General features: G+C 39.6%; 1 protein-coding gene across 1 annotated transcript in view; it reads left to right on the forward strand.

Annotated features, from left to right (window-relative positions):
- Positions 1–3025: 3025 nt before the first annotated feature.
- SRPK1 (SRSF protein kinase 1) overlaps positions 3026–26118 on the forward strand; it is a 73896-nt gene continuing 50803 nt past the window's right edge. The window contains 2 exon segments of the mRNA XM_058554504.1: positions 3026–3125; positions 3128–3641. Of these exon segments, the coding sequence (XP_058410487.1) occupies positions 3041–3125; positions 3128–3641 (599 nt within the window). The 5' untranslated portion in view covers positions 3026–3040.

The raw sequence follows: 26118 nt of genomic DNA on the forward strand, positions 1-26118 counted from the left end.
TCTGACACTGCCCATGAGTAGTGAAACACACGATGGCTCATGTTCTCTGAATAATTTTACTTTTAAAAGGACTTACAAAAAAACAGTTGTGGGAGAGGGGTATGCATGTAACTGAGAATGAATACCAAAGAATGGCCACCATAACTTCTGGAAGGGTCAAGTCCAGAATAGGACAAGCCCTGTGAAATTGGGCGGGCGGGGGGAAGTGATTTTAAAAGTTAATTTAAAGCAAGAAGCACAAAAAAAAAGATATAGGCTTTAGAACAGGGGAAAAAAACAAACTAGCTTATCTGAAGAATTACAGATACTTTAAAAAAAATGTGGAGAAGGGGCCGGCACCGTGGCTTAGCGGTTAAGTGCACGCGCTCCGCTGCTGGCGGCCCGGGTTTGGATCCCGGGCGCGCACTGAGGCACTGCTTCTCCGGCCATGCTGAGGCCGTGTCTCACATACAGCAACTAGAAGGATGTGCAGCCATGACATACAACTATCTACTGGGGCTTTGGGGATAAAAATATAAACACATAAAATTATTAAAAAAAAATGTGGAGAAGTGAAGCATGCTGAGAGAATGGGGAAAAACATTAAAAAAAGGAGAAATGGTCAATTCTGGGAACTCAGTCCAGTGAACTTGACATTGACTCTGGAAAAACTCTCAAATAAGTTACTAAACAGATGGTTAGTGAGCTCTTAGAGAGGGAAGCAATAGCCACTCAGAGTCAGAATAGGTATGACCGATTCCATGCCAACCTAAACTTAGTTCTTTTTTGATGGATCTGCAGTAACCCATTTGGGTTTTAGCACAACTCTCATATCGTCCCTCTCCATGTTTTCTCTCTTGTCCAGTCCTTTCTCATCAACTGCACATCATTTATCCTTTGATTAGATAAATATTTGAGCACCTACCAAGTGCTGGACACTGCTAAGCACTGAGGATACATCAAGAATAACCCAAACAGGGTTCCTACCCTCATAGAATTTACTTTCTGGTGGGGAGTAACCTCCCGAGTCTGGGACTTTTCCTCAGCCACCAGCTCGCTCCGGTCTTTTCTAAACCACATATGGTTTTCCTGAGCTAGCAGAATCCTCACACTCCAGGGCGTCACTGTCTGCCCCAGCGCTCCTCTTGTCCTCAATACAGAATGGGGAGGACACTGGATTGCAGCTTTCCTTGGCCAACAGGTGCTGCCCTCTTTTGCAATATGCCCAGAAATGCTATCATTCAGGTTCCATGCAACAAATATTAATTATCTAAATTTCAAATTCAGCAAACCCACATTTCCAGCCTCACGTTCCACTTCAACCCTTCAGTCATTAATAGCCCTAGTCCCCGCCCATAAGTTTCCAAGTCTGTGCCTTTTTGCTCAATTGATTTTCTCATTCAGTAATGCCTGGCACCTCCTTCTCCACCTATGGAAATCCTACACATTTCCCAAGACCCAGCTCAAAAGCCGCCTCCTCCCTGGCTGGGCTTAATTACTTACTTTGCTCAATAAAATCCTGCCCAAGCCCCCACACAACCTGTGCACTATTATTGTATTTTCATCTTCCTTTCTCAGTCAATTAATTACTTGTCTGTCTTCCCCACTAGAGTCTAACTCCTTTAGGGCAAGGGTCTTCAGAGCTTCCACCCTGTCCAGCTGAAGTACCTTACAACTAGGGTTGGCAAACTAAGGACTGAGCCAAGAATGGTTGAAATAGTTGGGAAAAGATCAATGAAGAATAATATTTTGTGACATCTGAAAATTACATGAAATTCAAATTTCAGGGACCATAAATAAAGCTTTCTTGGAACCTAGACAGCCCCTATTTTCTATGACTGCTTTTGAGCTCCAGTGGCAGAGGTGAACAGCTGAGAGAAAGAGATCTTATGGCCCACAAGCCTTAATGTTTACTATAAGGCCCTTTACAGAAAAATTTCGCTAATCCTGTTTTACAACATGGGTTTGATGACTGAATCATTGGGTCAGGACAGCAAGATTCTGCGTACACATCCCCTCCAAGTTTTAGTTTCTTTGTATAGTGGAGGTAATAACTATCTTGCCTTTAAGTTGTCATGAACATCAAATGAGATAATGCACTTACATACGGATAAAAACATCCTATAAAGGGGCCAGCCTGGTGGCATAGCGGCATCACACGCTCTGCGTTGGCAGCCCGAGATTTGCTGGTTCAGATCCCAGGCATGGTCCTACACACTGCTCATCAAGCCATGCTGTGGCGGTGACCCATAAACAAAACTGAGAAAGACTGGCACGGATGTTAGCTCAGGGCCAGTCTTCCTCAAGCAAAAAGGGGAGGATTGGCAGCAGATGTTAGCTCAGGGCCAATCTTCCTCACACACACACACAAAATCCTATAAATAAAGACAACTGTGTTTATCATGTACTGAAAAGATAGAGTGGTAAAATGAGAAAACATTATAAGTCTTTATTCTCCTTCTTCCTTTAAACTTGAAATCTTAATAAAAAATTCATTTTCAAAGTTTTCACTTTTTAAGTCATGATAGGATCACAAGTTCCTTCCAGTCTTCTGTGTTGCTCCCACTTCCTTTTCTTTCTCATTTCTAATTTTTCCCCCATTTTCTTTATATAGTATCTCAATTGGCCCTCACAATAAGTCAGCGAAGGAACTGTGGCACACCTGATTTAGTCCATTTTACAGGCCGGGAAACCGAGGCAGATTCCAGTTGGCTGGGGAGCTCTGACTCAGCACCCAGGGAACTGCATCCCCCTCTCTTCGCTTTCCCAAGGGGTAACCGCCTGGCAAACAGAACAAACCTGACCCTGCCAGGCTTCCAAGCTTGGTTCTCAAACACCCTTTAGCATTCACGCTCGGCGTTCTTTCCTCCCCCTCCCATTCTTTACCGCCCCCCCCTTCTCGGGAGCAGGTGGTAGGCTCCGCGCTCAACGCGCAGGCGCGCGCCGTCGTGGGGGCGGGAACGGGGGGGCGGGGTGTGCGCGGGCTGGGTTTTGGGCCGCGGCGGGAGCGGGAGTCTCCGCCACTCGAGTGCGCAGGCGCGTGGCGGTTACCGGTCTCGCAATGGAGCGGAAAGGTGAGCGGGGGAGCGGGCTCCGCCACGAGGGGCAACGGCCCCCGGGGCGAGGCCGGGGTCAGCGCCAGAAGCTTCCCTAACTGCCGCAGTCCGGTCCCCGGGCGTGCGGCGCCCCTCCACTGAGGTGGCGCCGCCCCTCACCCCCCGCCTCTGGGCTGCCGGTCCGCGCCCCTCAGCCCGGGCGTCCTTCCGCGCCGGCAGTCATCGCCCCTTGTTCCCCGCCGGGCCGGCCCGCGCCTTGGGGCCACTCCAGGGCGCGGCCCTCGGCAGGCGAGGCAGACCCCCGCCCGCCGGCCCCCTGCCCCGGCCCGAGCCCCCGCCGGCGCACCCCGCCTGGGCGCTGCTCTGCGCCCCGGGGCCCGCCAGCCCGCCGGCCGGCCGCCTGGCCGGAGCCGCGCCGCTCTCCCCGGAGCCCCGCCTCGGGCAGGCCCCGCGCCCGGGCCTCGCGCCCCTGCCGCGTCTCCACCCTCACCTTGGTCGCCTCCTTCCCTCCATACTCGCCCTTCATCCATCCCTCTCTCCCGCAGTGCTTGCGCTCCAGGCCCGAAAGAAAAGGACCAAGGCCAAGAAGGACAAAGCCCAGAGGAAGTGAGTCTCGTACCCCAACATCCCATTCTTTGGATTTCCTCCCGCGTCTCCTCTCCTCTGGCTTCACGGCTTGAACGTGCCCCGGGGTTGGGCACCCTGCGGCCCCAGCCACATGGCCTCGGGGCGGCCTGGGAGGGCCGCTCTGCACGAACCATGTGGAAGGGAGCTTCTGTCGCTGAAGGCCAGGCCTGGGTCCCAGCAGCCCCGGGCCTGCTGGAAAGGCTGCTGGAGGAGGACCAGAGCCCGTCCGTACATGACCTCCCCAACTCCAGCGAGGAGGCACAACTCCCCTGCTTGGGCCTCCCAGCGGAGCTGGTAGATCATTATCAGTCTGTCTGTGAACTCTGGTCTCTTCCATACCTGCTTTCATCCCTCCGTCTGCACGGTAGGCTGGCGGGGAATTCTTGAATGAATTCTCCGTGTTTTGGTCTGCCAGCCACACGCGCCCTTTTCTAGAGGAGGGCTTGGATCTTTCTCTGGGTTAGTCAACTTCCTGAGCCAGCAGGGCGCATCGCCTTCTTTGCAGTGTGTAGGCAGACCACTGTGTATACAGCCAGTTTCTGTTACTGCCTATCTTCTCTAAGCCTCAAGCCCTCGCACTGGATGCAGATACCTTCTGGAGCGGGCCTCCAAAAATGACGGGCTTTAGCCAACACTGTTGATGATTCTGGTTTGGTGTACTAAGGGCCACATGTGCGGTTTTATCAGCAGGATGCATAACCGTGGCTTAGCGCTATTGTGGGAAACACAGAAGTTGGCCACAGCTTAGTAGAAACGCCCAGTAGAGGGCTTCTGCGGGTGAGGCTTAGCCTAAAGAACTTTTATCTTGTACTAACGTTTAATTGCAAAGGGTCTTGGAAACTGTCTTTTAGCTAATTTGTATTCAGGGAAAAAAATGTATTATTTTCTTGACACTTTTTCACTTACTTGATGTTATTTGGAGTTGCATCCCGTCTAATTCTTTCTGAGCTGATAAAATGCAATTCAGAGGCTTTCCTAGGTTACCTTTCTGAATGACACTACCATATAGGTGTGTGTGTGTTTGTGTCGTTTTTGGCGGCTACCTAATGTTTGAGGAGAGCACATAATGACCTCTATCCATAGAGCTAAAGTGGTAGGTGATCTCACCTCTTGCTCCATTTCTATCAACTGTCTTATGAAATTTTGTGTTTTGTAAAGTGCTTGGTAACCAGCACATTTAAATGTGTTTATAGATGTATGTGTATTTTCCTCTTGATTATCCATGTATGGATTATTTGAAAACCAGTTTTTAGTGTCAGATTGGTTTTAAAGGAAACATCAAGGAGCTAACCTGGTTCTAGTATGCAGTGGGAATTTAAAGGTTATTTTGTGTGTGTGTGCCTTAGTTTTGTTATTCCCTGTGGAGCTGATATGAATGTGTCATAAAATGTTATATTTTCTGCTGATGTAAGGAGGTGGTGATTTTATTATTCACTGTATTATTTGGAAGTCATCTGTCCTGGTCTCTCCACATGGAAATTAATCTTAATATTAGCCTGATCAACCTATAATTTTGGAAATAAATATATGTAGGTGATCATACACTTAATTTTTAACACAAAATATTCATTACTTTGGATTATCTATTTAGACCATATGCTTTATTTCTAAAGCCAAATATATGTACTTTGGATTACTCCATTCACTACAGTGGGTAACTTAGAGTTAATTTGTGTTTTTAATTATTTCAGTACTCGCACAAAAGCAAGCAAATAGTACAAATAATCTAGCAGTTATTTTACTGAATATTTCATCTTGTATAACTTTGACTCCTGAAAACATATGTGATTGTACCACTCCCATTTACCTGTAGTTTCAGAAAAGGTGCTTTTATTTTTGTGTTTTTCTTCAACTAATAGGTAAAATTATCAAGAAAAACTTTCTTTTTTTGTTTCTCCAGCCTCCTTTTAAGTAGCTGAAATGTCTAATTTATTAGCTTGGTTAGAGTACTGTTGTCAGAAGTTCAAGCCCCACCTGGCTCAGGTAACTTGACTCTGTTCCATGACTCTTGACTGCACTCCTGACTTCCAGTCATTTTGGAAACGCAAACTGCTACTTCCCAGATTAGTCAGGGAAAAGGTCTGAGGAAAAAGAATTGCCGTAGAGTTTGGTCTTCAGAGTGAGTCAGATCTGGTTTGAATTCTGATTTTGCCACTTTTTTAGTAATCTGATCTTAGATAACTTAGTTAAGGAAACAGTCTTATATGTTGGTATGACTGATAGCTCAGTCATAATGAAAGCCGATCAGGACCAAAGTTAAATGAAAAATTTTAGAAACTTTTGGAAATAAAACAATAAGTAGCATCATAGTAATTCGATCATGGTGTGGTACAGGTGGAAAGGATTTTCAGTCCCCTGGTTTTGTAGATCTTAAAACTAGACCCTACATATATGAAATAATATGCCCAGGGAGCTGGAGCTGGTTGTAGCAGAGTCAAAACTGGAATCCAGGGCTCCTGCCTTCCAGCTCAGTGCTCTTTAGGATTTGTTTCCTTTGGGTTCTTTCACTGTGCTGAAAGATTTGACTTGGGGATTTTTAGTCGTCTCATTTGAAGAATTTCTTCTCCATTTCAGTTTTTCAGACGCTGTACTCTTATTTACTACCTTTAACTAGTTGATAATGATCTCCATGTTACTTTACAGATAAGGAAATTGAGATTTGCCACATTACTCCCCTAGAAAATTGTAAAGCTAGGATTCCACCCCAGGCCTGACATACCCCAAAGCCCTGGTTACTAACCATTGCTGTCTCCAAATGACAATTCCTTTTGGTGTGTCTGAGGACAAATAAGGTAGAGGCTGAGTGAACAGAGGCTTCTGAATAAGGGACCTCAGGATGCCTGGGTGTTTAGATACCTTTTCATGGCCCACTGGCTATGTCTCTAAAAGGGTACAGTGTTCTACCTCTCTTTGAGCATTTAGTTTTCAATGTGTATACCAATAGCTATGTGCCTTTATCTGTTTTCATAAGCTTTTATAATTTAACACAGTTTATGTCTACTTTTGAAATTTTCTATGGAGCATAATTCCAGAATGGATTTCATATCTAATAATTTTATTACTTAGCTTAGGAAGTTAGTTTTGACAGTGATTTTCACTTTATTTGCAGTTCAAGAACTTTATGGCTTTAGTATAAATTTGGTAGTAAAATTATTTGAGCTGGAGAAGTGCTTTTGCTCATTCAAGCACTCACTGATCTGTGAAGTCAGAGGGGACATGGTTTTATTTCTTAATTTTCCAAAAATGTAATTTTTACATGGAAAATACTTTTAAGTTTCCAACGTTTTTTGCGGTAGAGAGTAGAATGCATAAGCCTGAAACAGTTTTTTTAAATTAAATTTTATTGGGTGCTTTTTACACTTAACAGTGTACGTTAGAAATTGGTTTCATAGCAGTTCCATATAGTGCAGCCTTACTATTTTTTTTAAGGTCTGCCTTTTTCACCAAGTCTTAGAATGATTCCGTATCAGGACACGGAGAGTAGCTTCATCTAGCATTCCATTAAATGAGTGTACCATAATTTCTTTGAGTTCCTGTTAATAAACATGTATATACTTTCTAAGACAAAAATGGAACCATTGGGTATACATTTCCCCAGTTAACATTACATCAATATTTTTCATAGCATTAAATATTCCACGTCATTTTTTAAATTTATTTTATTTATTTTTGTGAGGAATATCAGCCCTGAGCTAACATCTATTGCCAATCCTCCTTTTTTTTTTTTTTTCCCTTTTTCTCCCCAAAGCCCCAGTAGATAGTTTTATGTCATAGTTGCACATCCTTCTAGTTGCTGTATGTGGGATGCCACCTCAGCATGGCCTGACAAGCGGTGCATTGGTGTGTGCCCGGGATCCAAACCCCGGGCCGCCTGTAGCGGAGCGCGTGCACTTAACCGCTAAGCCACGGGGCCAGCCCCAGGAACTCGTTTCTTAAACATGAAGAAAAGGCAGACTGGTCAGCTAGAATCAGTTTTTACTGTAGTTTTTCAACCTGGTGGAATAACTGCAGCAATTTTTTTTTACACTTTAGGTAGACTTTTGCCCCATGTTCTCCAGATCCTCTCTACCACTAATGCTAGTTTGGGGGCTAAGTTCGTTTTTATATTGGCTCAAGTATTATTTTAATGCTTCTCTTATTGTAACTGAATTAATTCCAAGCAAGTAAGAAAATTCAGATAGCCAAGAGTTTTTTTGAACTCTTGCTTTCTGGGGGCCAATGCAAATAATGACTTAGCTAAGAAGAAATAGATATCTAGATATATTTAAAATCTTACAGTTTTTTATTGAATTTAAGGTGCTATCAGTTTCTAAATACACCATTCTATGTATCACTAAGAAAAATCACTACCAGTTAAACTGATACACCATTCACTGTAAGATGTGTCTTGATTTCAGAGATGTGAAATGGTAGGAGACATATTTATGTTTGAATTTGTGAAATGCAGTAATTCCGATGATGTGTAGAATTGGCTGCGTTATTTATTTATTTTTTTTAAGATTTTATTTATTTATTTTTTTCCCCCCCAAAGCCGCAGTAGATAGTTGTATGTCATAGCTGCACATCCTTCTAGTTGCTGTATGTGGGACGCGGCCCCAGCATGGCCGGAGAAGCGGTGCGTCAGGGGATCCGAACCCGGGCTACCAGCAGCGGAGCACGTGCACTTAACCGCTAAGCCACGGGGCCGGCCCTGGCTGCGTTATTAAAAAGCTTTTTAAAAGATTTATTGTGGAAAATTTCAAATATATACAAAATGAGAGAAAATGGCAAAATAATCTTTCATGTATTCATCACAACTTCAACAATTATCAACTATGGCCAATGTTGTTTTATCTATATCTTCTCCCCTACTCCCCTCCATCTTATTTTAAAGCAAACCCCCAGACATCATATCATTTTGTAAGATATGGACTCTTAATTTTTTAAAACATAACTACAGTACTATTATCACGCCTAAAATTTTTTAAAACAAGTCCTTAATATCTAATATCCAATCAGTGTTCAGATTTCCCTGCTATTTAAGTTTGAGTCAGGATTCATAAGTTCCTTCCTGTGCCACTGCTTGAAAAGTCTCTCTAGTCTTTTTATCTCTAGGTTCTCCATGAGTTTTTTTTCTTTGCAAATTTGTTTTTGCTAGACTGCTTCTTAGGTGATGGTGTATACTTCTATCAGAAGGCACCTACTGTATGGTTGACTCTTTTTGTGATGTTAGTGGCCATTGATCATTGCCTAGATCCATTATTTTATTTAGGGTTTCAAAATGGTAATATTCTTTAATTTATTAACTGTAATACTTTTATAAAGGGAAACTTCACCTCATCTGTTTGGTTACCCAGAGAGACACTTCATATGTATGAGAGAGAGGGTAAATGCTTGATGCTTTCCAGTTTTCGAAATAATGATTTGGATTCCTAGCATCCTCCAAAATGACCAATAAAGATTTACTTGATTAAAAACTCACAGATTTAAACATGTTTTTGTTCAATCCAATGTAGTTGGGTTTTTTTTGTACAGCTTTATGGAGGTGTAATTTACATACCATAAAATTCACCTGTTTAGAGTGTACAATTCTGTGGTTTTTGGTATGTTTGTAGAGTTGGGCAACCGTCACCATGATCTGATAAGTTTGAAATGTTTCCATCACCCCAAAAAGAAACCCTGCACGCATTAGCAGTCGTTCCTCATTACCCCCGTGCTACCCCATCTCCATCCGTAGGCAACCGCTAATCTACTTTCTGTCTTTGAATTTGCCTAGTCCGGACATTTCGTATAAATGGAATCATACAACATGTGGTCTTTTGTGACTGACTTCTTTTACCTGGCATGATGTTTTCAATATCCATGCATTTTGTAGCATGTGTAGTCGTTATTTTTATTAGTTGTCTCATCTTTGGCCACTTGGAGTCCCTTCATGATGACCCTTGAGTCCATTTGACTCAATCTGAGACATCTTTGATAGCTTTTTGTTATCTGGTATGACAGTTTGTCAAGACTTATCTTGGGGCCGGCTCTCTGGCATGGTGGTTAAGTTCAGCATGCTCTGCTCTAGCAGCCGGGGTTCTCAGGTTCAGATCCTGGGTGCGGACCTACACCACTCATCAGCCATTCTGTGGCAGCGACCCACATATAAAGTAGAGGAAGATTGGCACAGATGTTAGCTCAGGGCAAATTGTCCTCACCAAAAAAAAAAAAAGGACTTGTACATTTTCTGCCCCAGAGCGGGAAATAACCCTTTCTCTAAGAAGCCTTTTGGTGGGAAATGGCATTTGGAGATCACAATCTGGGCACTTTAGGTGCTTATTCCTACTGAGTTAGTCATTGTTTCTAGGCTTTTTCTGTGATTAGAGCTAGGAAATAAGTGGTGTTTTTTTCTTTTAAAAAAATCATCGGTTCATGTTATACTTAAAAATCAAATTAAATGACCCAGGGACTTTTCTTACCTTTGATTTTACATCTCTACCTCCTTTCTCCCATGCTGAAAACCCCAGTTCTCAACAGCACCAACATGATTACTCATTTTCTTTTTCCCACAGTATACATACAAAATAGTCTCAGAATGACAGTGCCAACACTGCCACCAACAATGTGATTACTGAAGAAAGCAAATGATTTTTTGTTATTCTTCTTAGGGTATATTTCACTAGAGGTATAGAGTCACGTTACTGAGTTTTAAAGTTACATGGGTTAGTTCCTTGCTGTATGATTATGTTACCACCTGGTTACACAGATTCATTTGTTTCATTTTGCTTTCATTTTACATCATCTTTGGCTTTTTTAAAGAATTCCAAATCTTTCAGAATTTGGGTCATGTGTGTTCTTAGTTCAAAATGAATATTGTATGTAATTTGTGATTGTGTTGATTTATTTTTAGAATGTGGCTTATGAAGCATACTCTTGTGTGAGCCAGAAGGGAATGGTGATTGCTAGAATGTGCGGAGCGGGCGTCGTCCTTTAATATCGAAAGAAGACAGACTGTTTAGCTCTTGCTGGTTGTCCTGTGAGAAGATGAGTCCAGTGTTACCAGGTGTTCTGATTTTTTGAGAGACCCTGGAAATCTTTGTTTTTATGTGATTCTCCAGATTGTTTAGTGTTCATGACTATGTGATTTTTTTTTTAACCATGGTAAACAAAAATTTAAGGACAGGATTTGGCTTACAGCCTGAAGTTTGTAGTCTCTGCCATAGAGTCTTCAGGGTGAGAGTTAGGTATTAGTAGGCCTAATTGATAGGCTTAATACTGTCTCAAGTACCCTCTCCTAAAGTTATAGTAAGCGCAGTTGTGGAAGAGCCCTCTGGTTCTGTGTGCCTCTTACTGGAGGATTAACTTTGGGAATTTGAAAAAGGCCCACGACATCAGCTATGAAGACTGGAGTATCCAGTTTTTCAACTACTTTAACAAGGAATGACTTCAGAAAGTTATCAGAAACCACAAAATAAGTTAAATATACTTTGTTCATTTTCAGAGAAGTATAGTAGCACTGGACACAAGTCAGTTGGCAGGAACTAGATAAGTAAAAATCATGTTCATTTATACCATGGTGTGCCTTTAGTTTCATAGATGAAGATTAAAGCCAGGTGTACTTCATTGTAATAATTTTATTGGTGGCTTAAATGCCTTGGACAATATTTTAATATAGCTTATCAAGAAGTTTGAGAACATTTAATATATATATTTTAACTACCATATAAGAATTGTCACCAATAGTGGTGAACAGACATCAATGCCATGATGTTTGGTGTTGGTACCACAAGTCTTGTTGATGAACTTTATATATTATTTACTCGAATTCTAGATTCTTTGTTCTGAGTGGTTAGGCATTTTACACAAAGACTACCAGTCCTTGTAGGAGTAGTCTTGTGAACTTTTGTTTTTTGAAATATTAGGGTAGCCCTATTCTGTAACTAATTATAAATGTAATTTATGGGCAAGTGTGTCTTCTCATTCACTTGCTCTTACTTATTGTGCTGTTCTTCAGCCTGTGAATGTTCTTGAATATCCTTTCAACCAAGCAGTTTGATCAAAGATGTCAGGTTCTGTCTACGTGTGAGCTTGGTGGCAACCTTCTTTGATACTCCTTTTCTCTTCTACAACTACCTGTGCCTTTGAGAATGGATTTAACAGGAATTGTATTTTGTATTTTTCTTTGCTAGTATTAAGAATATAATGGGATAAATTAGGTAACTCATGCTCTTGTTTCTAGGTGGAAAGATAATATAGGTATATGCTTGTATGCTGTTTACTGAAAAGAGCTTGTCCTTTTGAATCACACAGTCCCAGGTTCCACCTTGCCTCCAACACCATTATTGGGTGAACTTGGGCAATGTCATTTGACTTCCTTGAGTCTGAGTTGCCTTATCTATAAATGGCGAGGTTCTGAGGATAAAGTTGCATGTGAGTGCCTAGCCCAGTGCTGAGCGGGAGTAAAATACTCTGTTGACTACTCTGTTCTTCATGCTTTCTTTCTTGCCTTAGATAGGTTTACCTCTGACTTTTATGTGACATTTCTTATTGCTATAGTCATGCGCTACATGATGATGTTTTGGTCAACGATGGACCCACATATATGATAGTGGTGCCATAAGATTAGTACCATATAGCCTAGGTGTGTAGTAGGCTACACTATCTATGTTTGTGTAAGTACACTCTATGATGTTCGCACAACAACAAAACCACCTAATGATGGATTTCTCAGAACGTATCCCCGTCATTAATATATGCATTATTGTAGTCATGGATCAAACTAATGGCTTTAACTCATCTGTTGGTATTTCCTATATATGTATCTGTATCAGATCCAGTTTGCAGTATAGTTGCCTAAACATCAGGGATAGATTATATTTAATTATTTGTATATAACACCTGGTAAACTTAGGTACTCATATTTTTATTTTGATATTGCCAAACCCTAACTCCAGTTTAGGATTACTGAGTTGAGATTACTACTTGAATATGTCTCAGAAGTTCAGTTCAGTTTGTCGATTTGCAAAAGTAAGAAATTATCTGTCAGAAAAATATATATGGAAAAGGTAGTTGGAGAAATTTAACATTTATTGAGTGCCACTGTATGTGGGTGCTGGAACTTAAAATAGTATCTTATTAAATTTTTGCATCAGATCAGGTACTCTAGAAGGGATACAAAGATGATTTAGAACAGAGACAGCTCTTCCCCTCAAAGGGCTTATGATCTCTTAAGAGAGGTAAGTATACAAATATGATTTTCTTCCAGTCTGTATTAGTTTGCTTAGAGTTAATGTAACGAAGTACTACAAACTGGGTGGTTTAAATAACAGAAATTTATTGTCTCACAGTTCTGGAGGCTAAAAGTCTGAAATCAAGGTGTCAGCAGGGTTAGTTCCTTCTGAGGACTGTGAGAGAAGGCTCTTTTTCAGGCCTCTATCTTTGGCTTGAAGATAGCCATCTTCTCCCTGTGTCCCTACATTATCTTCCCTCTATGCGTATCTCAATCTGTGTCCAAATTTCCCCTTTTTTTTTTGGCTTTTTTGGTGAAGAAGATTGTCCCTGAGCTACCATCTCTTGCCAATCCCCCTCTTTTTGCTGAGGAAGATTAGCCCTCAGCTAACATCTGTGCCTATCTTCCTCTATTTTTGTATATGGGACACCACCACAGCATGGCTTGATGAGCGGTGTGTATGTCCCCGCCTGGGATCCAAACCTGCAAACCCCAGGCCGCCGAAGCAGAGCACACAAACTTAACCACTACCCCACCGGGCTGGCCCCCAAATTTCCCTTTTTAATAAGGACACTCATCATATTGGATTAGGGCTCATCCTAATGACCTCATCTTAACTTGATTACCTCTATAGAGATCCTATCTCCAAATAAAGTCACATTCTGAGATACTGGAGGTTAGGACTCCAATATACCTTTTTGAGGGGGAAGACAATTCAGCCCCTAACACAGACCCTAGAAGATAGTTGTCTGAATTAGGACATCCTGCAGTCTTCATTCCCCAAGGCAGAAAGAAAGAGAAGACTCAAGTTTACATGTAAGTAAACTAGAGTTTCTAAGGTGCTTATTTCAGTCAGCTTTTAGTCTTTTGAAGCCAGAGCTAAATCCTTTCTAAGACTCAAATCCATTTTTGCTCCTGAATTTCAGTTTTATTTTGAATCATTCCAGATTAAACTCCAGCATCTCTCACTTCTTTGCTCAAATGTCACAACCCTATTTAAAATAATGTCAACATACACTGTCCTCTTGCCCTACTTAATTTTTTTATAGCCCTTCTCATAGCCTGACATTATAGAACATATGTCTCCCTGAGAGACACTTAGATAGGGCTTTGCTGTCCCAACTTTAGCTATTCACCAGTGGAAACTTAAGAACCAGATAGATTTAGGTAAATTAGGGCTATTTTTTGTCACCTCTTGCTGGAATGTAAACATTGTAAGGACCAGGGACTCTTTTTTTTTTTTTGCTCACGGCTGCATTTCTGGTGCCTAGAAAAGCACCTGACATACCTATAGACACTCAGTAAAAATAAGTTGAAAAAATGAACAGATAATTGCTTGTTGTTTTTCCCTTGTTTCTTATATGTAATGCTAAAATCTATGTAATGCTAAAATCTATGTATCAGCCATGTACTTAGCATAGGATAAACATAACGTTTATGTTCCCTATAAGGTAGATAATTTTCCTGCCCTCGTTTTACACACTGGCCAACTGAGGCACAAAGAGCTTCTTGAATTAGCAGTTTATCCAGAGTCATGGAGCTCCGGTAAACTAGAGCCAGGATCAAGCCTGTCTCCTGACATGAGAGATCTTGACTGTAATTACTACCTCTGCAGTGTCTCCTGCATCTTTGGTTTTCAGTCATGCTACATTTTACCACCTTCTTGCCAAAGAAATTTCTCTAAAGTACTGCTTTTGTAGGGACACTCTGCTGCTTAAATCTCTTGATGACTTTCTTCCACATAAAATACTTCAATGCCTGACATTTAAGGCTCTTCAGAATCTAGTTCCATTAGGGGACTGGTTTGGAGGGGGGAGGTATGATGGACTTCAATTGAAGAAATGATGAGTAATAGCTAAAGATAAAAGAGAGGATACATGCCTTGTCTGTATTCATTTTCCAGGCATTTAGGATATGGGCAGTGAGCAAAATAAAGTCTGTCCTCATGAAACTTATGTTCTGGGAGTGTGGAAAGGAAGAAAAATAAAGCAGGGGAGGGCAGGGAGCCTACTGCTGTTTTACGTAGGAGTGTCAGGGAAGTTCTGTGAAAGGCAACACTTTACACAGATATAAAGAGAGAGGGTCAGAGAGGTGGATTTGTGGGGGCAATGAAAACTCAGATCATGTAAGGCCTTGTAGGCCATTGTGAAAACATCTGTTTTGAATGTAGTGGTTGCCTAATATTGGTACTTTGTTAAAGATCACCAGTTGTTTTCTGTTTGTTTGTTTTTTAAAGATTTTATTTATTTATTTTTTCCCCCCAAAGCCCCAGTAGATAGTTGTATGTCATAGCTGCACATCCTTCTAGTTGATGTATGTGGGACGCGGCCTCAGCATGGCCGGAGAAGCGGTATGTCGGTGCGCGTCCGGGATCCGAACCCCGGCCGCCAGCAGCAGAGCGCACGCACTTAACCGCTAAGCCACAGGGTCGGCCCTGTTTGTTTGTTTTTTAATTATAATTGAGTCTAAGAGTCTGTGTGGAAACCTAGGCTGCTGGAATTAGGAGATCACAAAGTGCCATCTAGTGGCTGTTAATCATAAATGTAGATGAACCTTCCAGAAAATAAGCTCTATAGAATTTTGTGTTGCCAGCTCAGTCATATAAATGGAAAATGTGGATGCCTGAAAAAAACCTTCATTTATGAACTATTTGAGAGTAAGTTACACACATCGTGCCCCTTGACCCCTGAATACTTCACGTGTTCCCTTAGAACAAGGACATTTACTTACATAACTACAATGTAATTATCAAAATAGGAAATAAAACATTAATACAATATTATTATTTAATCTAGATATTATTCAAATCTTGCCAATTGTCCCAGTGTCCTTTATAGAAAAAAAAAATTTTTATGGTCTAGTATCTAACCCAGAATCATGCATTGCATTTAGTTTTTGTGTCTCTTAAATCTAGAACAGTTCCGTAGTCTGCCTATGTCTTTCCTGACATTGATATTTTTTTAAGAACATAGGCCATTTATTTTCTAGAATGTCCCTCAGTTTGGGTTCATCTGTTTCCTTGTGATTCAGGTTATGCATGTTGGCACTATTTAAGTAAATTGTATCTTCCTTAGTGCATCACGTCAGGAGACACGTGATATCTGTCCCAGTATTGGTGATGTTACCTTTGATTGCTTAGTTAAGGTGGTGACTACCAAGTTTCTCCACCGTAAAATTATGATTTTCCCCTTTGCAATTCATAAGTTATTTGTGGGAAGATACTTTGACCTATGGAAACAACTTTTTCCTCATCAAGCTTTCACTGTTTTACCACCAATTGTTGATTTTTGCCCAAATCAGTTATTAACATGATGGTTATAAAATGGTGATTATCTAATTCTGTCCTTTTCTTCTATAGTTATTGGTCAGTGTTCTCTTATTAGGAAGAACTTTCCCTTTTCTCTATTCATTTATTCATCATCATAGCCGTCGTAATTGGTGTGAACTTATGAAGTCTATTTTATATGGTGAGTTCTAATCCATTACTCTCGTTATTTTGATGCTAAAATTCTTTCATATTTGGCCATTGGGAGCCCCTTGAAGCTGGCTCCTTGTCCTTTGACGTGTATCCTTCATTCTTTGAGCACTGCTGTACTTTCTGGTACAAGATGTTCCAGATTCATCTTGTACTTTGCCTTCCCTAGCCATAGAATCAGTCATTTCTCTGAGGAGCCCTGGTTCCTTTTAGTGAGGATTGGTATTTAGACACCAAGATTTGGGTATGATTTTAAGTTCTTAAAAATTTTATGTTGGACAGTTTGTTGGCGTAGTAGGTGTCTGTGACATGAGACACCTACTACTTTATTTCTGATGAAAATCTTAAGTGGCAGAACTTGTGATAATTATTCTTGGGCCCATTCTTTGGCGTTGCCCTACACTGAGTAGGCTACTGGAGTAATCATAATTAATGTTGTTACAGTGAAGCTCCATATATCCATTTTTGAAACAATACAATTGTAGAATGTGTGATTAAGAAGTAATCTGCAATATTGAATAAATGAAGATAGCTCTTGGTTTGGAAGACTCAGATTTAAGTAATAATTAGTTCTTCCTAAATTAATATACAAATTTCCTATTCCAATAACAATATTCTGTTAAGAACTAAAACAGATTCCAAACTTTACGGAAAAATACAGATGTAAGACAAGAAAATTCTGAAAAAGTGTAATAATAAGGATAGGGATGAGACTGCCCTACCAGATATTAAAATATTATGAAGTTATAATAATTAAAGTTGCTTGATACTTATGCTTGAATAGACAAAACGGTGGGACAGAATTGAGAATCCAGAAAGAACCAAATACATGGGAATTTAACACCGTAAAGGTTACGCTTTAAATGAATTCAGAAAAGATGGATTCCAACTGCTGTTGGAAGAACTGGGGTAAAAAAAATAAAAGTTATATTCCTGTCCTGTTCTTCTTAACAAAAGTAATTACAGATGGATCCAAGATTTAAACATTAAAAAGTAAAAAGAAACCATGAACATACAAGAAAGAAATTTGCAAGTTAAAAATAAAATAATTTTGGAGTAGGGCAGGCCTTCTAAGCATGACAAAAAGCTATATATATAAAGATATATTTATATGGTCTTTCTCTTAAGAATAAAAACTATATGCATGGCAAAAAGAAAAAAAATATCTTAAGGAAAGTCAAAACCAAAAAACAAACTGGAGAAAAAAAGCTGTTCAGCCTATGCTGAAAGCGTGATGTTCATTTGGTATGCATTTAGGTTGATTTGTTAGTGTTTGCATACCATTTGAGGTTCGTCTGGCATCCTGGTTGGTTTTACTTGTTTATTTTGGGATCTATAGGACATGTTACTATGTTCTAAAGACTCAGAGCTATACAAAAAGATATACTCAGAAGTGCACTTCCTCTTCGTCCCTGCTACCCAGGCCCTATTTCCCCCTTTTTGTACCCCTTTCCCATTGTTGCTTCAGTTTCTTTATTTTTCTTGTGTTTCATTTTGCATAAATGAGCAAGTATATGTATTTTTTTAAATATCTTCTTTCTTACATGAAAGGTAGATACTGGAGACACTTCTCTGTGCTTTGCAATTTTTCCGTTTAGCGGTATGTCCTGTATTTCACTCCATATCAGTTCATAAAGAACTTCCTCATTCCTTTTTTTGCAGCCAGATAGTGCTCCATTGTGTGGATGTATTACAGTGTATTCAGCCACTCTCCCATGCATGGGAATGTAGGTTGTTTCCAATATTTTGCAGTTACAAATAATGCTGCAGTGAATAGCCTTGTGCAAGTGTATTTTCTTTTTTTTTTTTTTTTTGCCCCCCAAAGCCCCAGTAGATAGTTGTACATCATAGTTGCACATCATTCTAGTTGCTGTATGTTGGACACAGCCTCAGCGAGGCCGGAGAAGCAGTGCGTCGGTGTGCACCCGGGATCCAAACCCGGGCTGCCAGTAGTGGAGCGTGCACACTTAACCGCTAAGCCAGGAGGCCGGCCCGAGTGCAAGTGTATTTTCAAATTGTAAGGGTGTATCTTTCAGGGTAGATTCCTAGAAGTGGGATTGCTGAGTTGAAACACAAGTGGATTTATTAAGTATTGCCAGATTTCCTTTCAGCAGTATTGTGTTATGTGCATTCTCACTAGCAGTGTATCAGAGTGCCTGTTTTCTGACAGCTTCACCAATAGACTGTGTCATTAACTTTTGGCAGTCTGATAGGTGAGAAATGGTATCTCAGTATTTTAATTTACATTTCTCTAATTATGAGAGAGTTTGAAATTTTTTTCCTATGTGCGGGGGGTCATTTTTACCTTTTTCGAATTGTTTTTTCCCCACCAAACTTTTTTGTTTTGAAAAAATTTTAAACCTACTATAAAATAGTATAATAACATATAATTCTCTTCTTTTGTATTCATTAACTGCTGACATTTTGCCCTATTTTCTTCCATCTCTCTCTATATATAAATGTATAAAGTATACAATTTGATGGCTTTTGGCAGGTGTATGCATCCATGAGACCACCATCATAATCACAGTACAAAAAGTTGCATTGTGCCCAGAAGTTTCCTCATGCTCTTTTGTGGTCCATCTCTTCCTACACCCCTGGCCCCAGGCAATGACTGATCTATTCTCTGACACTACAGATTAGTTTACATTTTCTAGAATTTTATATAAATGTGATTACACAGCATATATTCTTTTGTATTAGGCTTCTTTCACTCAGCATAATGATTTTGAGACGCATCCATGTTTCATGTGTATCAGTAGCTTATTTTTATTACTGCATAGTATTCCAGTGTATGGATATACCACCATTTGTTTATCCATTCACCTTTTGATGATCATTTGAGTTGTTTCCAGTTTGGGGCCTTTATGAATAAAGCTGCCCACATAGAAATTTTCTTGCTGAACCATTTGGAAGTTGCAGATGTCATGACACATCACCTCTAAATACTTCAGTATACGTCTGCTAAGAATGATGTTGTCCTTTAATAACCACAATAATGTTATTACACTGATAATGATCACACCTAAGAAAATGAATATTAATTCAATATTATCTAATACTCAGACCATATTTAGATTTTCCCATTATCTCGGATATATCTTTTATATCTTCTTTCTTTTTTTTGGATCCAGAATTTAGTCAGGGTTCAAGCATTACGTTTGGTTATGTCTCTTCAGCCTTAGTTATGTCTTAACTTTCTGTATAAGGAGATATTCCAGGTTTGTTACATGCTTTTTCTGCCCTGGACTGGAATCCCCTGTTTCTCCAAAGAACCCCCTTGTTGCTTTTTATTGAGGAATTATATTTGGAAACCAAGGTCTAGGTGCTAGTTCTGCTTGTTGCTCCTAAGGGTTCCATTGCTTCTAGGCCCTTTCAGCGGGCCTAGAGGACAGAGCCAGGAAATATATTTAAATATAGTATTTTAAAATATATATAGTTCATGGTACTTCCAATTCAAATATACTACAGTTTTTCTTCACTTTCTCCCATTCCTTATTGGTATATCCCTTCTTCCTGGTCCTCAGTGACATCTATATATTTATTCCTTTTTTTTCCTATAGTATACACAAAATAGTTTCAAGATTACATACTACTATCAACACTAAATCGATTAAATTCAAGATTTCTTTGTAGTTCTTTAAGTCCTCAGAATATATCCCACTTAAGGGTACACAGACAACTGTCCAAAATTAATTGAATTAACTTTTTCCTTGTTTACTTTATAAATCTAATGTACAATTAAGTTTTTTTTTTTCATCTGTTTGCATTCAATTTTAGGGTTTGCTTTTTCATCATTTTGTTCCATTTTAGTAATTAAAACATTGTACATGGTTCGGGAAGTCTGTCCCATCCCTCTCCCCTTTACCCTGTTCCCACCCACTGCCTAAAGGTAATCATTTCATTCATTTCTGGTTTTTCCTTTTTTTGTAAAAATAAGCAAGTATATATGCATTATTTTTCCATCTGTCTTACACATAAGGTAACAAGCATATATTCTTTTGCACTGCTTTTTTCCCCCTAAACAGTATATCCTGGAAGTCACTCCTTATCAGTTCTTAGAGACCATCCTCATTCTTTTTATGGATTCCCAGGTATCTTCAAGTTCTTACTTCACTTTAAGGAAACCCCAACTAGAAATTCTAAGAAACCCCAGCTAGAAATTCTAGTTGTTACTTATAGGTGTGGTTGATTCAAGAAAGGTGACTAGGAACATGTCAGTACATCCATACGCAAAGAAATGGCCTGTTCACTTACGTGTTTTAAGTTATAATAACTACCTGAGGTATGCATATGATTCCCTGCTTTATCCAGCTTTGTCACAATCAACACAACTACCAGTGTGATCACCTCGAATTATAGGGCTTTTACCATCCTTTGAGATTGGGTGTTCCTCCATCAGGTTGGCAAAGAACAAAACATTAATAGTATTTGTATTAAAAAGGAAATAGAGAAACAGGCAATCATGTATTGCTAATGGGAGTGTAAACTGACATGACATCTATGAATTCCGATTTCACACTATGTATCAAAAAGTAAATTGCACATACTCTTTGACCTGTCATTTCCTCTTCTAGGAATTTGTTACACTGATATGCATACACGTGTAAAAAAAAATGTAGGTACAAGGTTACCCATAGTAGTTGTTTGTGACATGGAAAGGAAATGTCCACAGAGAGCAAACTAATTTTAAAAATTAAGGTACATCCCTCCTCCATGAAGAATGAAGCACATGTATCCCTACTTAAAGGAATGATTTACAGAATGTTACTGAGTGAAAAAAGGAATGCCTTGAACATTGTATTGTATGCTAACCAGAGTTAAAAATAAGGATGTTGTGTGTGTGTGTGCATACGCATACATACGTATATTTATTCTTGTATAGAATGCTATAGAAGAAACTGGCTTGTAGTCCCTTTGGAGAAGGGAAAGGCGGGGCTGGGAAGCTGGAGTGAGAGAAAGACTTACTTTTTACAGTGAGTAACAAAAAACCCAAAGTAATAAGTGGCTTAAACAAGGTTATTTCTTCCCAATGTGAAACTCTAGGTCTGTATCCTTAGCTGTTTACAGTGGCTCTGCTCCACAGTGTGAGAGACCCACAGACTCCTTCTAGCTCACTTCTCCTGCCATCCCAGATTGTGGCCCTTGTCCTCTGGGGCCAAGGTAGCATCTTCGTTTCAGGCCTGGGATGAAAAAGGGGCCTAGGGTGCTTGCCAGTTTCTTGAGGAGAGTGTCCCTCTGATTAATCACATGACCATAAATAGCTACAAGGGAGACTGGAAAATGTGTCTCTGTCTGGTATTCCATGTGTCCAGCTTAAAAACATTTTATTACTGTAGAAGAAGGGGAGAATGGAAGGTGGTTTAGCCATAGTATCTTTTTGTAATAGTTTCAAGTTTTTGTTGTGTAGAGCAATCTAAAATGGTCTGATAACCTAAACTTGTTTATTCCATCTGAAGTTTAAGTATGCCAAATGGCAAAATGCATTTTAGTTGACTAGTATAAATAAAGCTTAGTTTACCTTAAAAAATCAAGAAATACATTAGTTCCTTTGAATTGCTGCTGCTTGAATTCATCTGAGATCACAGAGGGATTTCAGGTGACCACAAGACACTAAACTAATACTTTTTAAAAAAGTATTAGGTTTGCACACGTATACGGACAGCTAATTTTTGACAAAAGAGCTAGAACATACAATGGAGAAAGGAAAGTCTCTTCAGTAAATGGTGTTGGGAAAACTGGACAGCCACATGCAAAAGAATGAAAGTGGACCATCTGCTATTGCGATTCACAAAAATTAACTCAAAATGGATCAAAGACCTGAAGGTGAGACCTGACACTATAAAACTCGTAGAAGAAAATATAGGCAACACACTATTTGACATTGGTCGTAAAGGAATCTTTTCGGATGCCATGCCTACTCAGACTAGGGAAACTAAAGAAAAAGTAAGCAAGTGGGACTTTATCAGATTAAAGAGCTTCTACAAGACAAATGAAACCAGGATCAAAATGAATAGACAACTCACCAGCTGGGAGAAAATATTTGCAGAACATATATCTGACAAGGGGTTAATCTCCATAATATATAAAGAACTCACACAACTTAACAATAAAAAACAAACAACCCAATCAAAAAATGGGCAGAGGAAATGAACAGACGCTTCTCCAAAGAAAATATACAGATGGCCAATAGGCACATGAAAAGATGTTCAACATCGCTAATCATCAGGGAAATGCAAATCAAAACAACACTAAGATATCACCTCACACCCGTTAGAATGGCTATAATCACCAAGACAAAAAACAACAAATGTTGGAGAGGATGTGGAGAAACAGGAACCCTCATACACAGCTGGTGGGAATGCAAACTGGTGTAGCCTCTATGGAAAACGGTATGGAGATTGCTCAAAAAATTAAAAATAGAAATACCCTATGATCCAGCTATCCCACTACTGGGAATCTATCCAACAAACCTGAAATCAACAATCCAAAGAGGCCTATGCACCCCTATGTTCATTGCAGCATTATTCACTATAGCCAAGAAGTAGAAGCAACCCCAGTGTCCCTCAACTGGTGATTGGATCAGGAAGATGTGGTATACACACACACACACACACACACACACACACACACACAATGGAATATTACTCAGCCATAAAAAAAAGACAAAATCATTCCATTTGCAACAACATGGATGGACCTGGAGGGTATTATGTTAAGTGAAATAAGCCAGAAAAAGAAAGACAAACACTGTATGATCTTACTCATGTGGACTATAAACCAACACATGGACAGAGAAAACTGTATTGTGGTTACCAGGGGCAGTGGGGGTAGGGGATGGGCACAAGGGGTGAAGGGAGTCATATATATGGCGATGGACAAACAAAAATGTACAACCAAAATTTCACAATGTTGTAAACTATTAAGACATCAATAAAAAAAAAGTATTAGGTTTAGAAAATTTTTCGAGTAGGTTTTATTAAAAGGAACCCCTGAGGTCATAGAAATTCAGCAGAATTTCAAACTTAAGAATTTTTCCAAGCTAGATTGTGGAAAATTGTTCTGTGATATATCCTCCTGAAGGTGTGCATTTTGTAGAATCTTAAGCGGCTTCATATTTTTGCTCTTACTTGTCTTGTAGTTAGCGCCCTATTCTTTGTGCTCTCTCGGGAGCTCCTTGCAAATTAAGTACTTGTCTCCATATCTGCTGCTGTTATTGCCTCCTTCGTCTCTGTTACTGCAATTATTGCTCCGTTCCAGGACCCTTCCTTGTGAAGAGCTGTTAGTTTGCTGTCATTGGCCAGGTGGCAAAAACTCTGAATAAGCAAAGAGAACCTTAATTCCTTGGCTTTGGATTAATTGAGGGATAACTTTAATTTCTATTAAAGATAGGAGGAAGGGAATACTGTGCCTTATTTTAAAATCAACTTTATTGAGGTGTCATTTGCGAACAATAAAATGAACCCCTTTTTAAGAGTACAGTTCAGTATATTTTGACAAATGTATACATCCATGTAACCAACACCCTAGCCAAGGCTCAAACATTTTCATCACCGTAGGAACTTCCAGTGTGTGTGTGTCTTTGCATTCAAATGCCACCTCCCCGTCCTGGCCCTCCACAACCACTGGTCTTCTTTCTTCTTTCTGTCACTGTAGATTAGTTTGGCTGGTCAACAATTTCATATAAATGGAATCATACAGTATGTGCTTTTTATGTCTAGCTTCTTTTGCTCAGCATAATTTTGAGATTCTTTCATGTTTGTTGCATGTGTTAGTAGTTTGTTCCTTTTTATTGCTGAATACTAATCTATTGCATGAATATACCTCAATTTGTTAATCTCTTCTCCGTTGATGTACATTTGTATTATTTTCTCTTTGGGGCTGTTATGAATAAAGTTTCTATGAATTGTGTCCGAATCTTTGAGTGGACATATTTTTTCATTTCTCTAGGATTGGAATTGTTGAAATATGGTTAAGGTCTGTTTCATTTTATATGAAACTGCCAAACTTTTCCAAAATGACCGTACAATTTAACATTACCACCAACAGTGTATGAGAATTTCATTTATTCTGCATTTGATTTTAATTGTTATTTAAACTCTTTTTTTCTTGATAACTATGTGCTTAAAGTACTTACTGGCTATTTGTATGTCTTCTTCACTGAAGTGTCCAAATTTTTGCCCAAATTGTATTGGGTTGTTTGTCTTGTTATTGAGTTGTAAAAGTTCTTCTTCTATTCTGGATACAAATCCTTTTGTTGGATATATGTATTGTATTTTCTATATTTTAAGGGTATTGTAGGGGAGGAAGAAATATTCCTCTACCCTTCTAGGTTCTTCTGGCTGGTCTAAGAATTAAATTGACATGAGAAAGAATAACAAGAGAAAACTCAAACAAATTTAATAACGTATGCATGGGAGAAACCCAGGAAAACTGAGTAACTTGCCAAAATCACCAAAGCCACCACCTTAAATACCATCTTCAGCTAAAAACAAAGAAGGATGTTGGGGGTAGTGGTTTAGGACTTCGAAGAGGAGGAAGGCAATTCACATGGAGATGAAAAGACAAATAAGGTATTGCCATGCCTTGCAAAGACAGTGTTACATGGGGAGGACTTTGATCAAATGGGCCTTGCTAGGTTCCTCCCTGCCTACCACACCTGTATTATACTATAGTTACTTATGGTGAGCTCCTTCCTGAAACAGGCCTTCTATCTAAAATTCTTTTAGGCAGTTAGGGAGAAGGTCAAAGTGTCTTCCTGAGTCTTTTGTTCTTAAAAATAATCGTGCAGGGGGGGCCGGCCTGGTGGCGTAGTGGTGAAGTTTGCGTACTCTGCTTCGGCGGCACGGGGTTCAGATCCTGGGTGTGGACCTGTGCACCCCTTATCAAGCCTTGTGGTGGCAGGCATGCCACATATAAAAAAGTAGAGGAAGATGGGCACAGATGTTAGCCCAGGGCCAATCTTCCTCAGCAAAAAGAGGAAGATCGGCAACAGATGTTAGCTCAGGGCCAGTCTTCCTCAGCAAAAAGAGGAGGATTGGCAATAGATGTTAGGTCAGGGCTAATCTTCCTCACCAAAAAAAAAAAAAAATCAAGCCAAAGAGACACATTTTGGAGAAGCAGATTCTGCTTCCCTACAGTATCTTTGGAAGAACAGAGGTTTTTAATTTTGACAAAGTCTAGTTTCATGGATTTTTTTTGTTATTCTTTTCTTTCAGTTTGGTTTTGTGTTTTAGGAAATCTTTGCCTACCCTAAGGTTATGAAGATACTCTGTTTTCTTCTGGAAGTTTTAGAGTTTTAGCTATTTTTTTTTAGTTCTGGGGTGAGGGAAGGGGGTACTGTGTCTTCCCCCCCCCCCTTAAAATAAGAGAATTATATAAAGATTGAAAGAAAAACCTTCAACCCCCATCCACATTCCCTTGAGAAACCACAGGTCGGCTAACAGGCATTGTGTACTTTCTATGTACTTAAAAACACGTCCATGTTAGTATATGGGTTATTTATATAGTTTCTTCTCCCCATAAAAATGATATAAGCCCTGATTCAACATGTTTATTGTGGATGTTTCGTGAGTTTACACGTAAATCTTTCCCACTCTTCTTAATTTAATTTGGTATAATTTATTTAAATATTGACATCTAAATTGGCTCCAATTTTATAGTACTACAAATAGAGCTAAAATAAATATTCCTGAACGTATATCTTTTGATGTTTTGCTGTTAGGCAAATATTTCTGTAGGATAGATTTCTAGTCAAATGTTATACCCATTTAATACACATCTTACCTTTT

Source organism: Diceros bicornis, chromosome 14 (genome assembly GCF_020826845.1).
Source record: "Diceros bicornis minor isolate mBicDic1 chromosome 14, mDicBic1.mat.cur, whole genome shotgun sequence".
Classification (NCBI taxonomy): Eukaryota; Metazoa; Chordata; class Mammalia; order Perissodactyla; family Rhinocerotidae; genus Diceros; species Diceros bicornis.